This window comes from Echiichthys vipera, assembly GCF_963691815.1.
Source record: "Echiichthys vipera genome assembly, chromosome: 14".
In the NCBI taxonomy this organism is placed as follows: domain Eukaryota; kingdom Metazoa; phylum Chordata; class Actinopteri; order Perciformes; family Trachinidae; genus Echiichthys; species Echiichthys vipera.
Window position 1 is genome coordinate 18,285,645 of NC_139839.1, and position 16,963 is coordinate 18,302,607.

Genomic DNA, 16,963 nt, shown 5'->3' on the forward strand with positions numbered 1-16,963 from the left:
CACCATATATATGTAGGTGAAGTGTGGTGCGAGGTGGCAGTAGGTGGAGCAGGGGTGGATTGACGGATGTGGAGCTCTAAAGTGAGAGACCATGTGGCCGGGCTCACCGCTCTCCTCTCCAGGCCCCTCCACTGGAGTATCAATGCAGCAGCAGTGGGAACTCTTCCAGAACTGCAAAGAAGAAGAAAAAAACACAACAGCATTTTGCTGCAGAAAGACAGGGTGCTGATGCAGACCTGTGCAGGACAACTGGAACCACACAGAGGATGCCCATGGACAGTCACGCAAAAAATGGTATGTACTATACAGTTATCAGTTGTTATGTGTCCCATGTTTTATTTATAAATGCCCCCATGTATGTTCACCCTCAGCTTTTAAAAGCACGTGGTTGTCATTTGCTGACTGCAGCAAAATGTGTTCTGCTCCAGAGGAAAGAGCCAAGGACACATGTCTCAGCTCTCACTGCAGGTTAGAGAGTTAGAGCAAAACAAGAAAGGTGTATTCAGATCTTTAAAACGACCAGTACAACACTGTAAAAATACTCCTTTACAAGTCAAAGCCCTGCATTCACCTCACTTAAGTAGAAATACATTTAGCAAAATGTACTAAAATAAAAAATGTAAACGTACTCTTGTGGTCTCTTATATATGGCATTATTAGATGCATCGATACTTAAGTAGTGTTTTACAATATCTACAGTACAGTTGGCTAGGTAGTCCTATAGTTCAGTGGTACCCAACCTCAGACCCCTGCAAAGGGTCATCACACATTGGCTCTACTTTTGAGGCCCAGAAACTATGTCCATTATTTTTTACAGTCTAGGCTTTTAACAAGCCGCAACATTACTCACAGCATTGTTTTTGGCGACAAGGTGCAAAACATTAAAGCCCACTGTGCAAAGTTAGATGGTGGAACAGTAGTGTATTTTGCGTCTAGAAATTAGCCCCTTCACATACATTTGGGTCACAGAGGTAGCATAACCATTGGTTTCTCTTAAAAGAAAACTAATCCAGTGATGTTAAAAAACAACAACACTGAATGTCTAATACATTGGGCACAACCTGGGGCAACTGAAGAGCCAGATATTTCCCCAAAGAGCAGGTAGATACCAAAACAGAGATAAAAAAGAGTTCATATTAGACTTACATTCACCAGATGGCTGAACTTGTTTCCGCTGCCCCCAAGGGGCCAAACGTTATTGCAGGTTGAAATCAATTCTGAGGAGTTGAGAGGGAAAATCACTCTGGATGAACTCCTAACAGGTTAATAGACACCTGGAATGTAAAATGCGATGCAAACGTAACTAGACACTGCTATTTTGTGAGAGTTCACATTTCTAAAATGTTCGATACCACCTGTTTAATCTGTAACACTAAACTCATGAAGCCTATAATAAAACTGCTGTCAGATAAATGTAATGGAGTAAAAAGTGTAATGTAGAAAATACACTCAAGTACCTCATTGTTCTTCATACGGTATTGAAACTTGTATTCCATAAGAATTGAGATATCTTGTTTCTAGTGGCCTCTTAGACGTTAAGATGTAACTGCAGGCGAGTCTCTGTTCTTTCAGAGCCCTCCATCTTCTCACGTTCACGTTCACTTTGTGGGTTGACTTTTTTTTTTCTCTTTTGTTAACTATATTGACGCACATTCAGTTCTCTACTTGAGGCACTCTACTTGTCAGCAGCGTCACTCACTAACTTTGGGCCTTTTTTACATCTAGCAAGGGAATGTCGCCACAGACACGATATTGGAATACAACTTTCATTAGTGGATCATGTGCTCAATCACCATTCCTTTAACTCAGTCTTTGATAGATATTAACTTAAAAGACAATTAAATAGAGGAAAATCGTTGAAGTACATATTTAAGCAAATGTACTGTTACGTTCCATCACTATAGAAACTACAAAAGACAGAATAATAGATAAAAAAAGGTATTTCTTTTTATGAGAGACAATTAATTCCAGTGCATTTTACTGCACACACACAACCCCATTTGTTAATCAGAAGTTGCTACATGCAATATGCTAAAAGTGAGGACTACTCCAGACAGTTTTATTAACTGTTACACAAAGCGTTGACTTTCTTACCCATCATTAACTGTCCCTTTCTCTTGCTGATCCTAGTTAATTGGCTGATCTCTGTAACTGTGATAGCATTTAATCCATTCACTTAAAGAAATAATCTGTTCAGCATGGCATAAACAAGTATAATGTACAATGTACACTGAGCAAGAGTCAGGTTGTGTAGTTCAAGACACGTGCCCAAATGTCCACGGTTAGAGTCCCTCTGCACCATGACTGCACACTTATGTGTTGTTTATCTATTAGAGGAAGGATAAAAAAGCATGTATTATGTTTGAAGTAAACAAAAAAGGACAATAAAAAAGAGGGGTTCATGATACCACCAGGGGGTGATGTTTCCGCCTCTTCTGTTGTGTTTGATGAATTTATGCTCCAATCAAAGCACTGGAAAAGCACTCTCACATTTTCCAATGAGCTGTAATGTCAATAACAGTAATGGCAACAGCATGATACTGTTCAGTAGGTGTTAACTGATCCTTAGAAATGTAAAACAAGATTGATTGAGCTTGATGTCAACCATCAACTCATTTGAAAACAGGCAGCTCCATTTTTGTACTTTAAAATCTCAGAATTGGTGAAGAAACTTTGAGCTTTCCTCAGCTGTTTTAAAGGCAGGAAGTAGAACTCATTGTAGAGTATGACACATACAGGAGTGGCTGATGGTTGGTATTTCACACTTACCCACCCAATCTGATCACATTCAGAGCTGATCTGTTCCCACACACACAGAAGTGTTTTGTTTTTGTTTTCTTTACATAAAAATACACTCAATGCTGCTTAATTATTTCAAAAACAGTTCTTTATTTCAGACTTGCTAAATAGAGATAGATGACATTTAGATATTTCGATTTTTAAAAAAGGTGTAAAGTTCTGCTTAATTTACACTATGTACAAAATCTAAACACAAAATCATGTGTGCAATGTTGCCAATGTAGTAAACACCTTGCTTCACTCATAACTCTCACGGTGGACTCTCTGGAAGCAAAAATGACACTCCTGTTTTCATTTCCAGAAGCATTCAAAACCATTTGCCAAAACGCACAATGAGACAGTTAAAATGTTTCTTTCCCATAGTTTTGATTTGTCTACTTTTAGAAATTGAACAGGAGAGACATCACAAACACTGTCTACACTGGTATGGGGTGGTTTAAGCCAAGAGCCAAACTAATCTGGCTCTTCTCTTTAAAAATCTATAGTTCATTTATTCAACATGAAAATTCATGAGTTTCCACAACATTGATCTAAGGCAATATATGTCTAGCAGCAGCTGTATGGAAATCCAGTCAAATTAGCACAAAGAGGCAGTTTTGAAAACAAAACTCGGTTATAAATCCACATACATACAACACAGAAATCCAAGGACAAAACCGATTGTTAACACAGATATACAGTTTGTTTACAGGTGTTGGGGAGTACTACTGCATATATGATAAAGTTGTATAAAGCCTTTTGTATCTCCAGAGGGAGCTTTGTGAAGTCTAATAAACTTCCTCACATGATGTCACTTGAGACAGGATGGAGTTGGGGTGGAAGACTTTGAGTCTAAAAATAAAAATAATCTTTGGGTGCAGCATTGGAAAGGGGTGACCAGACGGCTGTAGCCCGCTCCTCATCTCCGTCTGAGGCTAGAAGACCGAGGCTATATTATCTGCCTGCATAATGCACCCGAATCTTGGAAGATGCGAGGTCGTAGATACCAAAAGCGGTTACCGAACTTAACTGGCATACTGCGCAAGCATCAACGCACAGATGTTCATTTGAACCCTGCTACAACACGACGTAATGAATAAATATGACGCCAAACAGAGCAATAATCTAATTAATTATTTTATAAATTTATACATGAGGAAGTGACTCTTATAAGTAACAAGATCCAACCCTAAACCAAACCCTGTCTTTTAACATAACCCTAACGCCTAGGCCAGACTATCTACGTCGGGGCTGCCCAACCCTGCTCCTGGAGGGCCACTGTCCTGCATGTTTTAGGTTTCTCTCTGCTCCAACACATCTGAATCTAATGATGTGCTCGTTATCAAGCAGCTGAAGCTCGTCACAGGTTTGAAAATCTTTAGACTCAAGTGTGTTAGAGCAGGGAGAAACCTAACACATGCAGGACAGTGGCCCTCCAGGAGCAGGATTGGGCAGCCCTGATCTATGTGAACGGCGCATGTGCATTGTCAAACTGCCCCAACATACATAAACAAAGCTCACACACAAGCATTAGTTTCAGCGAGGCAGCTGCCATGCACTGCTCATGTGGCCTATCTGACTTGGGCATAACTCTTCATAGTTAGCTGCTAACTAACGTGTTGACGCTGGCACACTATAACAGTTATGTTCGGTAACTACAATCTAACATCGATCTCAAATCTCTGACAGAACTGTCGGCAGTTGAGTTGCATTTTGGGTAATGTAGGCGTCAGATCTTGACAAGGAAGAATGTGTTTGAAGACTAAAGACGAGAGCTCTAGTTGTGCTGCATCGATTTTGATGTTTTTTTAAACTGTCCATTGAGTCCAACAATATTATGGGAGTGCAATTCTAAATCAGTGACATACATTCACCGTAATGCACAGTATGCTGTAATTCAGTGATCATCATGCACTGAACTATACAAGTACAATAAATTACACGCCCTCTCAACACTTAAATCATTGAAAAGCGAAAAAGGCTGATGTTATACCGGTAAAAGGCAATTCTAATTAGTAGAGTGCGCCCATTTAATCATCATCACCACCACCAACATCATCGTCGCCGCCGTAGTCGTCATCATCATCATCATCGTCATCATCGTCGTCATCATCTTCTTCTTCATTGTCTTCCTCTTCGTCATCACCTCCACTGCTGGGTTCAGACCCTTCATCATCTGAACTATCAACTTCTTTCTCCTTCGTCACAACTGTCAGATGAATGGCCTCTTCAGGTGAACTGAGGCAACCCCCACAAGACAAATTCAATCACACACACACACAATTGCATGAACACACACATAAACAATGAAACAGGCTACTCACGGTTATCTGGCCATATGTAAATTGTTACTTTAGCAATTGTCCATTGCCAAAATAACAGAGATAGAGACCTTGAAGAATACAATACCCAGAATCCTAAGCTTGAAACGAACCCAGCCAGAGTACCACAGAGAAATGATGTACTGCTTCTGTCCGTGGACAAAGATGACCAAAACATCAGTTCATGAACTTTTTTCCACCAAAACCAGTTCATGGTTCTCTGGGTCTAAAATTTTTCACCTGTATTCACAAATTAAAAGTAGAACAAACTGTGAAGCAGCAGTCATTGTTGCAGCTGCTGCACACAGTGAAGAGGGAAGGTTTTACCAAGAAAAACTGAATCAGCTCTCATCTGTCAGCTCTAAAACTCAAACCCTCAGGAGCAGGCAATAGAGAAGAGAGGATATGACTCAATTCACCGCAGCAGGATCCTGTATCAAGTGCTATTTATGGATATATATTGAATTAATTATGTTTCGAATGATGATTTAGTGAAAGCAAAACTAAATGATAAAATAACTAATGATTTTTTTTTAAATGATATGCAAAACAGCCTAATTGGTGCAGTCAGTACTGCTGCTGTGAATTGAGGTCAATAAATAAGAGTAGCATGTAGTTAGTAAAAGCCCTCCATATTTACATCTCTCCTCACCTTTTGGTAAAAACATGTAAAAGTGTATACAAATTTGGCATTACAACAAATGAGAAAGGTGGTACATTATATCTCTAATACTGAAGTAAATAAACTATAATAATATCGGAGACACTGGAGGAGCAAACATGGAAGAAAAAGATGCTTCCCCAACCTCAACTTTCATTTGTCTTTTCCAGCAGAGTGGAACCCAAAAAGCTAATCAGACTCCACACCAGTCCCGAGGAAGTAGAGGAGCTCCGGCTCCCTGGCCCTCACCACACAGTCGGGTCCTTCCACACGGGTTCCTGCGGGTGCATCTCAGTGTCGGATTCCATGTGCTTTCTCCGGTAGAACCTCACTGCCACAAAGATACCGAGGAGGATCAGGATTACAACACAGGCGCCTCCAACTGCCGCTGCCAGGATGCCAATCTCAGAGAGGGAAGCTAGAAGCAACAAGACCCAAAATCAGTGATTAAAGTGGGTGAAAGCTGAGCGCTGCCTGTTGGGAAGTTTGAGAGGGCAAAACAAAGATACCGTTAGAATCCAAAACAGTGTCCCAGTGATTCAACATACTGTCCTTCACTTCCTGCAGTGGGTATTCAAAAGACACTGAACCCTACCTGTAGGGAAGAACCTGACTTCTGACCTCCCTGTGGAAAAGCCTGAGTAATACAGCAGCAAACACCGCCTTCTGAATACATACTGAAAACATACAGTAGATGGTAACAAGAAATGATTTCGCTGTAGTTTCATGCTGTGCAGCGCTGCCAGTCTCACCTTTGTCGACAATTCTGAGGTTGATCTCTCCATTGCTGCCGTGCACATCTGGACGGTTGCGCACCTGGCAGATGTATGTGCCATTAAAGGTCGGAGGCACCTCATGCAGGGTGATGGAAACGTCCCGTCTCATAATATCTCCCGACCACACCGCGTGGCCTTTAAACCGCCCGTGCATGGGAGGGTATGGTACCTCCTGGTAGTAAAACACCTGACACACAAACACACAGTGGAGAAGTCCAAACAAATAACTTCAGTAAAAACTAAGTTTATCTACTGTATCATAGCTTAGCTCGTAGTAATAACTCAGGGCCAGTGGCACTGATATCTGCAGAATCTTTTTTTGCCATGTGACATAAAGTGATATACTGTGTGTGTCATCAGCAGCAGCTGATCACCCACTGGCTCTTGTCTTTTGCATTTGACATGTGCATTTTCCCTCTATTTAAATTTTGCACATAGACTTTATATAAAGATGGATTGCGCAGCTCCAATTCCTCCCACTGTACAAAGGCCAATATATCCTGGATACAGGCGCCACCATGTTGTAATGACATTCACTGCGTTTTTATAGCATCAAATAACTAATTTAAACCAAACTTATCAGAGAAGTGAACAATTGACAATAACCATCTTTCGGGAAAAAAAATGCAAGGCAGTTTGGCCCATGTCCCATCTACTAACATGGAGGGGACGGAATTTATTAACTACACTGCAGCCAGCCACCAGGGGGCGATCAAGATGTTATGGCTTCACTTTTAAGGAGCTATCAAGCCCTCCATCTTTATATACAATCTATGACGGTAGCAGAGTATCATACATTAAAGATTGTACACTGAGAGCTGTTAGAAGAGGGCACATATATAAAGTGACTAATGTCGCATGAATGGAGATGCGAAAAATAACCAAATATGGAAATAAACACTCTTAATGCCCACGAGTGGTTTTAATTAATAAGGACATTAAAATACAATAAAACACATAAGAACACAGTTTCTACTCACCGACTCCTCCGATCCTGAATTTAAGGGTCGGAAGTTCCAAGACACTGTGACGGACTGAGTCGACACTGGGTGACTGGAAGTAAAGGTGCATTTCAGTTTCACATGTGTCCCGTTGACTGCTTCCACCTCTTTTGGAGTGTAAATATCTATTCCGCTGACATGTTGCACCCCTGTAATAAAGACAAGCAAGAGAGAAAGATACTCATTACTATAACCTGGCACACAAACCTCCATTAGCAGACTCCTTCATACAACACATAGATTTAGTTAAGTTTCTCATTTCCTTCCTTAGTTTCAGAGCAATTCATTTAACCATCAGAACAAGAGCAGAACTATTTGCACCAAACGGAGTTATCACTGCTGACTTGACACAGAAAGGTCCTTGACAGTTGAGAGCAAAGGGACAGAGAATGCGTCAGATATCATTGTTTGTAGCTGTAAACTGTGAGTCAGCTTCTTGTGTTGATAACTGCCCTAAAACCACTGCTCAAGATTGTGATATCTGGTTTTCAAATTTTCTAGTACATGACTTAACTTCAGCACTTCAATACAGCAAACAAGGGGGCAAGTCATTCAAATAATCTGAAAGCTGCTACGCTTGGGATGGGTTAATGATTGCATGTGTGTGTACAAGTACAGAGGGTCAGATGGGCACCGCTGTTACAGACGCCTTAAAAACAGGGAATATTAATTTGTTTTTCAACATCTGTTCAATAATATGTCTTATTGCTGACTCCAAAATGAACAATTTACTATAAACTAAGTAAACTGCAGTATTAGGCAAGGGTAAAGTTAAATATTTTAGCTAAATCTGCATCACACTGTCTGCCACAGTGATGAGCAGACCTGCAGATAAAAGCATTCCCTCTAATGAACCACAGAGAAGAAGCAGCCAAGAATGTAATCCCTGAACAGCAAGGGATAAAATAAAATGGATAACTGTGGAAGAGAATTAAACTTAACAGGATGATGGTATTTGGCGCGACATGGCTGGTGAACTTAAAGAGAAAGCAATTCTACAAATGATATCCGACTGAATGATGACAAAGACAGCACAATAATATACAGTATGTATTAAATAAAACTAACCCACACCTCAAGATTGACAAATAGAGGATATACTGAATTTAGTAAAAGTAACATTACTCAGTAATGAGAGATAATCCTTGTCAATTGATCAATTTATTAAATGGGTAATGGATAATAAGGGGTTTCTTTGTGGTTTTCCTCAGAGCTGGTTTAACCAACATTTTCACCTCCTCTTGCCAATGCCTTAACACCAGGATAGGCCCGAGCACATACTTTTTGACTTTTGTTTTCATGTGCATTGTCACCCATAGAAGGAAAAAACATGCTTGAATGTGTTGGTATGCAAGTTTTGCTGGCAAACCATAGTTAAATCCCAGGGGTGTGGGGCGATTATTTTATGGGCGGGTGCAAGTACAAGCAAGTACAAGCACATCTCATACCTCTGGTTACAGTAATCCTTAGTGCATTATATTTATCCCAGAATAAAAAGAAGAAGAAGAATTCCTTTATTCATCCCGCAATGGGGAAATTCAATTTTCACTCTATTTTATTTTTCATTTTACACACACACAGGCCCGAAATGCCTTGCTCAACAGTACCTCGGCAGTGCCCAGGAGATGAACCGGCACCTCTCAAGCCACCAGTCCACACTCCATTCATGGTCCACACAGGGACTCCAACCAGCAACCCTCCAGTTCCCAGCCAAGTCACCTATGGACTGAGCTACTACCGCCCCTAATTATAACTTTGTGTAACTTAAAACACAGGACAAGTCACCCTTGTGTTCTGATATGTTGCCCCTGACCTTTGGGCCAAACACCAGAATGATAACCAGATGTTTTGAAAATATAATTTAAATATTCTCCCATTTGTGTATATTTAAGAGCATATTTGTTAGATTTAAACAAAGTAGTCTGACAACACTAGTGATATGTTTTTAGTGATTTTTTCTTATGTTGTCATGTTAGTGTGGTTTCCTGTACAGTGGACACTGTCATAGACATTCCTCTCAGTGACACAGTTCAGTGTTTCCTTCACAAATCGAGCAGCAAAACTGAATTAGCCCATAAAGCTTGCATGAGCTTGTTTAACAGCAAATAATATTGTCAGAAAGGAACTGGTAAAGGAATAAGATGGAAGAGGAATTTTTGGAAAGAAGTGCTGATCAACATTGTTTTTTATTATTAACTGTTGTAATTGCTATCAAGCAACAATGGTTTATGAAAAGCTTCCCAAGGCTGCCAAAAAACAGGTCTGTGCTACTTGCAAGACAAGTTATTGTTTGGTTTAGTTCTTCCCTCTCCCTCACTACAAAGAACCTGGGAACATTAGGAATGGTTACTTGTGTTGCAAAGCCAGCTCCACGTTATCTATCCGTGGTGACGCCACAAGAGTGCTTATCAAGCAGACAGGCGTACATTTAACTACATTCAGATATCTGAAGGAACACTCTCATGGTAGATGTTGGCTTCACATACAAGTTTCAAAGTCGATCATTTGTGCCATTGACTCGTCTGTAATTCCAGCAAAGGGAGAGCCACCATTCAATCATAAAATCAGACATCCACACCATACCACAGCACAGAGCGCCACGCCAGGCGCTTCCAAGCTGGCCCGTTCAAACAGCTCCACTTATTCACAACTAGCAGCATATTTGAGCAACTGAATCTGATGTCAACACCACATAAAGAAAGTCTTCTTCAGTGCAGTTGAACTTTTTTTTGTTTATTTATTAGAATTCTGACAAAACCTTTTTGAAATTACACTAAATAGGATACAATTGCCACTACATTTCAACCCTTGTCAGAGCACATTTAACTGTCCAGTCAATGGAATCTGTTGGCCCATCTGGATTTGTAGTACGAAGCATTTCCTAACTACTAATCAGTCTATTGTTCAATACTGGCCTACAGGACAAACATATTTGATGGGTTATTGAAATGTGCTGATACACAAAAGTACACTGACCGAAACAGGAAGGGTGCATCCTTTCATTCCCATGCACAAAACAACGTCTTGTACTAAAGTTACACATGCTACTAATTGATAAGCAAGTGTGCATCACTTGTATAGCTGTGGTCGCGTGATGGCCTGAACTCCCAAGTGCATTGTTTTAAATTGTTAAAAAGGACTCAGGCTATTGCCTTGCAATTAAATTTTATTGAAAAGTTCTAAAATAGACCTGGGACACATTTAGGATGTTTACGTTTACTGTGAAATGATATATAATGAAGTTATGAAAGACTAAGAACATTGAAATACTAATACAATTATATAATAATAATAATAATAATAATGATAACAGTGGCCTTCTTTGTCTGCTTTCATGGCTAAAATACAATAGATAACAACCGAGTAGGCTACAGCAATCTTTACTATAACAATATAGCTGATTTTTTTTTACAGTAAGTGATGACCAGTTATTATGGATTGATGAGATATGATAGATTAATGATCTAGTGCAAACAGCATAGGCTACACATAATCACAAAGAGTTGTAACACAACGGTATAAAGATAACCTATATAATGGTAATAAAGTTGATAGCCTGCAATCCAATATAAGACAACAACCCATGGCCTCAGAAAATACCGTATATTGACACACATGAAGTAAACAATTGCGCATATAGTAGCCTACTCTGTAGTTGTTTTTTACCAGTATGTTATCACTAGTAAAAAGTAGCTTCCATGTAACTGAAACTAAACGAGCTCCCAACAGACTTTGCTTGCTGTTTGGTGTCCTGAATAATGAGCCATGGGTCATAAATGCCATGGGTCATAAATGCCAGTCCAAAACGCACTATCTCATATTGGGTTTTTTTTTCTAAGGGAAAACAGTGAAGCAGTCTACTGGCTCCAGGAAGTCGTTCAAACTCACCTGGCAGCACGATCCCTCCCAGGAGAAGCAGAGGCCATATCCGATACATGGGATAAAACATCTATAGGCTGCTGCTGCCTCAGCTCCGGCGGCTTAATTCCTCTGTAAAAGTCCCTTCATGAACTTGTATTGTACGGGGTCATGAGCGTTAATGTCACCGCAGACTGTCGGAGCCCAAAGAGCCTTCTTTGTGAATCTCCCCCTCGGTGTTGAAAATGTGAGTCACCGTGCTCCACACCTGGTGGGCGGGGCTTACTCCCTCCCCTCTTGCATAACCTGTTGGCCTGCACAACCTGCCACTCAACACCTGAGCTGTTATTGTCCTATGAGGCCTGGATGTGTGGCTTTACAAACACGCGCATTCAACGCGTGTCTGATATTGAGAGCTGCTAACTGAGTTAAAGTTTGAATTGTAAAGTGAATTTTCTGCTGACTGGTACCATCTGGTGGCCACCTTATCGCAGCATTAAACAAATGAGTGCTGTAGTCAAGTGTCATGGGCAAAAATGGAAAATGTGTCTACAAGTGATTTTGTCATAATACTAAATATCATCACTGTTACTTTAAGCATGGCAATATATTGTCCCCTTCAGTTGTTTCTAGCTCAAGCTATATATTCCATCTGAATGCCTCTGAAGTCCCCCGAATGGGGAAATTCAATTTTCACTCTATTATTTTTCATTTTACACACACACAGGCCCGAAATACACACACAAGCACAGACAGGACCTATAAACATGCAACCAATGGAGAGATGTTAGAGCGAGGGGGCTGCCAGTGACTGGCGCCCCGAGCAGTTGGGGGTTCGGTGCCTTGCTCAACAGGAGATGAACTGGCACCTCTCCAGCCACCAGTCCACACTCCATTTATGGTCCACACAGGGACTCGAACCAGCAACCCTCCGGTTCCCAGCCCAGTCACCTATGGACTGAGCTGTACGGCACTATGGCAAGTTTTGAAAAGATAGATGTTTCTGTCACTGCCAATTGTTTGACCAGAAAGTGTGGGTATTTCATTTTGCTAATATGTTCAGTTATCAAACACCTGAATATGACATGTCTCTAAATGTTGAATTCCAAATATTTTATTCAGAGATCCCTACCAGATATGTTTAAGACATATACAAAAATATTGGACATAGTTGGATATGGAAATTTGAGTTGCCAAATAATTACACTTGCCAAATAATTACACTCAAACAACAATGGCAGCTGCCACTCCTTGGCTCGAGGGGGAAATATAAATGTTCATTTTTTTTTTTTAAATAAATGTATGGAATTAGTCTGTGTCAATTTGTATAGATTATTCTATTATTTAATACATATGAATTAACTACAAATGAAAATCAGAACAACACAATCGATTTCTCTAGATATTATTATTATTTCCCCCCTCCATATCTTGAAATGTGATATCTCCTGACGGACAGAGGTCAGAGCTGGGTCCTTATGTTATAGCAGATTTTTTTTTTTTTTTTTTGCTAAGCTAATTTACTAAAATTAATGGGTAGCAAAGAACTTTAGAATCTTTTTTTATTTAAATAAAAAACAAGGCATGTGATGGGTCCAATGCTGGAGGGAGAAAGACCAGGTGGTGAAGGTGGGATTCAGGCTGTTAACCAGGCTGTTAGCCTCTCCAGCACCTGAGCCAGGGAACAGGAAGACGGAGACTACATGCATGGAGGCTGAGAACTCGTCCCCACCAATTTCTCAGATTGAAATAGCTGAATCAGACTTGGACACTTGAGATGAAGAACGTGGAGGAGGAGAAAAACATCATGTTGGCTCTGACACAACTCAACACCACATCTGTCGCCTTTTCAGAGGTCATACAACTATTTTGCAGCAACAATTCCATTTTCCACCGCATAAAACAAAAGATTCTTCTCTGTTTTATAAAGAGTCAAAACCTACCTGTGGACCACGATGGGACCACTTAGATGACAGGCTAACACACCTTATGTTATTGGCTGTTTAGCCTGCTGTCGTAAAATCACTGGACCCAGATGAACTTGTCAATGACTTTGCCGGTGTTAACCATTGATGGATTAATTATGAAAGTTCATCTTAAGGCAAGATACATCTTATTAATGTATTTTAAAAAATATGATTTCTCTTTTCTTCTCCCTCCCTCCCTCTCCTCTTTGCATTTAGACATTAAAAAAAGTAAAATGAAGTGAACAGAATGAGTGAAATTGTGTTTGTCAGAAAGGCTATTACTGCTCTCTAACCCTGCCGCTTGTTATCCATGACTGTATTGATTGATTGACGTGCTTAGTAAAGTGTTTGTGTCCATAGTTATGTTAGCAGGATGTAGAGACTGTATTTGAAAAAGTTCAAATTTCCCTAACCACACAGAGAAGCTACATAGCAGACTTGTCACTTTTGTTATGATTATTTGCTGGGCATGTATACTGATTGATACTGCAGTTAAGTCATGTGACTAGTAAACTTGCCATACCTTAGCTTTGGCGCCACTGCCCCACTCCCCTGCACCAGTCATTTCTACCACAAAGGCATGGACTGGTCATATGGCTCTTCACCTATAGAGGGGAAAAAGGGAGGGAGACCACGTTAGGGAACAATAGCTGTCTCCGATAAAAACTATGGCTCACTAAGCTGATAGTCAATTCCTGCCCTCGGCCTCAAAGTTTATCCCCAAGAAGTTGCTGTCAATGCCCATCCACTGGGAACCAACATTTACACATGGTTTTGTGAATATCAAAGTGTCATTAGGGATGAACAATAGCCTACTTGCAGCCTTGTTGATGACTCTGAGGACATCCTCTCCATCGAAGCTGTCTATGTTGGGTGGGTTGTGCACATGGCAGGTGTAAGTGCCACTAAAGGTATGTGGCACTTTCTTCAGGGGGATGGAGGTATCGTAGTTCATAACATCCCCTGACCACACCACGTGGTGTTTAAAACGCCCTGGAGGCAGAGGATATGGCTTCTCAATATGAAAGTATGTCTAAAACACACACAAAATCCACAGTCTCATTTGCACGCGATGTAGTGTATTTAGTAAAGATAAATCACATTGAAACACAATAAAAACATATTTAGAAAAACAGAACTTACAAATCACAGAAGCTCGCCACAACTGAAAAACGATTGCTTACCTTAAAAAAGAAAACATGTTGATGAGGCTCAAGTAGGTACAGTAGTTAAGAAATGTGGTCTCATGCTGATCTGGTTCAGTTTTTAGTTCAGATTTAAGGAAAAGTGACATAAACAAGCATGTCCACATGTTAAAAAAAAAAAGCTAGAAAAAAAGAAGTTGATATTTCCTGTGTTTCTAGGGTACGAGAATGCAGCATCTGATCTAACGTGACCACCATGATGCATTGCGGTCAGATACCATGGTAACAGGATGACCCACGAGCGAAAGTGAGAAGTCACTGTCACAGTCTCACTTAGACGTATCTTTCTTCCATAGCTGCCTGACAACCACCGGAATAACCTCAAATCACGTCGTTATCGCAATAAAACGGCCGTGAAGTTCGGTTTTTGTCGCATTTCTAAACCAACGTCTCACCCATGATCCATTGCGGGAGCAGCGGATGGACGGTTCCCTTGCCCTGTGTTTCACCTCTCAGGTTAAAGAGCACCTGAAGCTGCGTCAGCCTCAACGACAACCTCGAAGATTCAGAGTGTTTATTGTCATGTGAACAGTAAAGGAAACATGTCCACAGGATGCCAAACAAAGTGCAAAATAAAGAAAAAGTTAAGTATACAGATATACAGATACCTTGTGGCCAATCATTAGTTCTTTGAAAATAATGAAACAAGCACAATCTCTCCTCAATGCTTACAAGGAGATTAAGGGGTTTCAGGAACCCCCTAACTACTACTACAAAATCATTTAGATTCACCTTTATTATTTATTTATATATTAACTTTCACTTATTATTATTTTCTATTCACTTTCATTTGTTACATTTCATTTCTTTATGCAATTTAAGTTATCATTTTAATCCAGTGTGCCTTGTATGTATGTTGAGAGGTGATATTGTAAATCATTCCTTTTCAATAATATATATATACATATATATATATATATATATATATATATATATATATATACAGAAGGTAGTAGTGTTTTGTTTATGCCACAGTGTTTAAGCGTATGGCCTTGAAAATAGTTTGACTTTGAGATTCATTCATTCATTCATCTTGAACCGCTTGTCCCTAACGGGGTCGCGGGGGGCTGGAGCCGATCCCAGCTGACATCGGGCGTGAGGCGGGGTACACCCTGGACTGGACACCAGTCTATCGCAGGGCACATAGAGATGAACAGAGACAGACAACCATTCACACCTACGGGCAATTTTAGAGTCATCAATGAACCTAACACGAGCATGTCTTTGGACTGTGGGAGGAACCCGGAGAAAACCCACGCAGACACATGGGGAACATGCAAACTCCACACAGAAGGACCCCAGTCGGGATTCGAACCAGGAACCCTCTCGCTGTGAGGCGACAGCGCTAACCACCACCGTGTCGAGATTTTATGCAGTAATTAATGATTGGCTGCCTGACAGTCAATGCTCAGGGCAAAATCACAGTATCTGTACCTCGCCGCAGTGCCTCTATGGTTACAGCCTCTATGGTAACAGTGAACGGCAGCGGACCGGCGCTCTCCTCGTGAATACTCTCTCTGGTGTGCCTTTTTTTGACAAGGCTATTGAAAGGAGGCTGGGCTAAAAAAAAAAAAAAAAAGCTTCGGGGTATAACGCATGCGCAATGGAACTGGAGCTGCGCTGTTGGAGGGTTTCAGCAAATAGCTCAGGTGATCTTTGGGTGCCGTTTTCTTTCTTTCATTTTTAATTTTTTAAGATCTTTCTTGATAACAAAAAGAAGTTAAACAGTGATAAAATCAGTCTTACACCAATCAAGTATGAGTACTTTCCAGAACAGAGTCAAGGACCTTAAACATGCTTTTAATTGTTCTATGAAACCAGATGGAGCTACCTATGAAGAAATGATCCATCAGAGAGGATGAGACATTTGTCAAACTCAATAGTCCATAGTAACCACCAATTTGATGACTTTCATTAAAGCATAACTATTAAATGATCCTTTGGTAGGGAGGATTCCTAGATAGATTGTGTCTGGGTGGAAAGGTTCTCGAGGAACGTCCATGTAACAATGCTCATATCAGAGGTGTAATGACTTCTACTCAAAGGCAGCGTCCTATTTCCTACCATCGTTGGAAAGTAGTGTTTCCGAACATTAGCAGGGACATTTGGACTGAATTCAATACATTTTTGTCCTCAATAAGGTTAAAGAAAATCATATTCACATTTAACACAGATATTACCAATGCAATGACTTTATTCCTAAATTTAGACCTGATGTTTCCCCTGTATGTTCCTTCTGTAAAGAGGAGGTTGAGTGATTGTCTCATTTATTTTATGCTTGTACTCATTCATTTAACGTCTGGACTCAAACTCTTTTTATTAATCTTGGAAACTCCTAAACTCTTGGTTCCTATAACAGAATATATGGTCTTGCTTTTGAACGTAGAGTCGCACAA

At 40.4% G+C, this 16,963-nt stretch overlaps 1 protein-coding gene across 1 annotated transcript; it reads right to left on the reverse strand.

The window, feature by feature from the left end:
* Nucleotides 1–4,226: 4,226 nt before the first annotated feature.
* LOC310956533 (myelin protein zero-like protein 2) lies at nt 4,227–11,637 on the reverse strand. Its single transcript, XM_083926786.1, has 5 exons — nt 11,426–11,637; nt 7,517–7,686; nt 6,513–6,723; nt 6,010–6,178; nt 4,227–5,016 (listed from the first exon to the last, which is right to left on the reverse strand). The coding sequence occupies exons 1-5, from the start codon at nt 11,484–11,486 to the stop codon at nt 4,809–4,811; spliced, it is 819 nt and encodes a 272-aa protein (XP_083782912.1). The 5' UTR covers nt 11,487–11,637; the 3' UTR covers nt 4,227–4,808.
* Nucleotides 11,638–16,963: the final 5,326 nt, after the last annotated feature.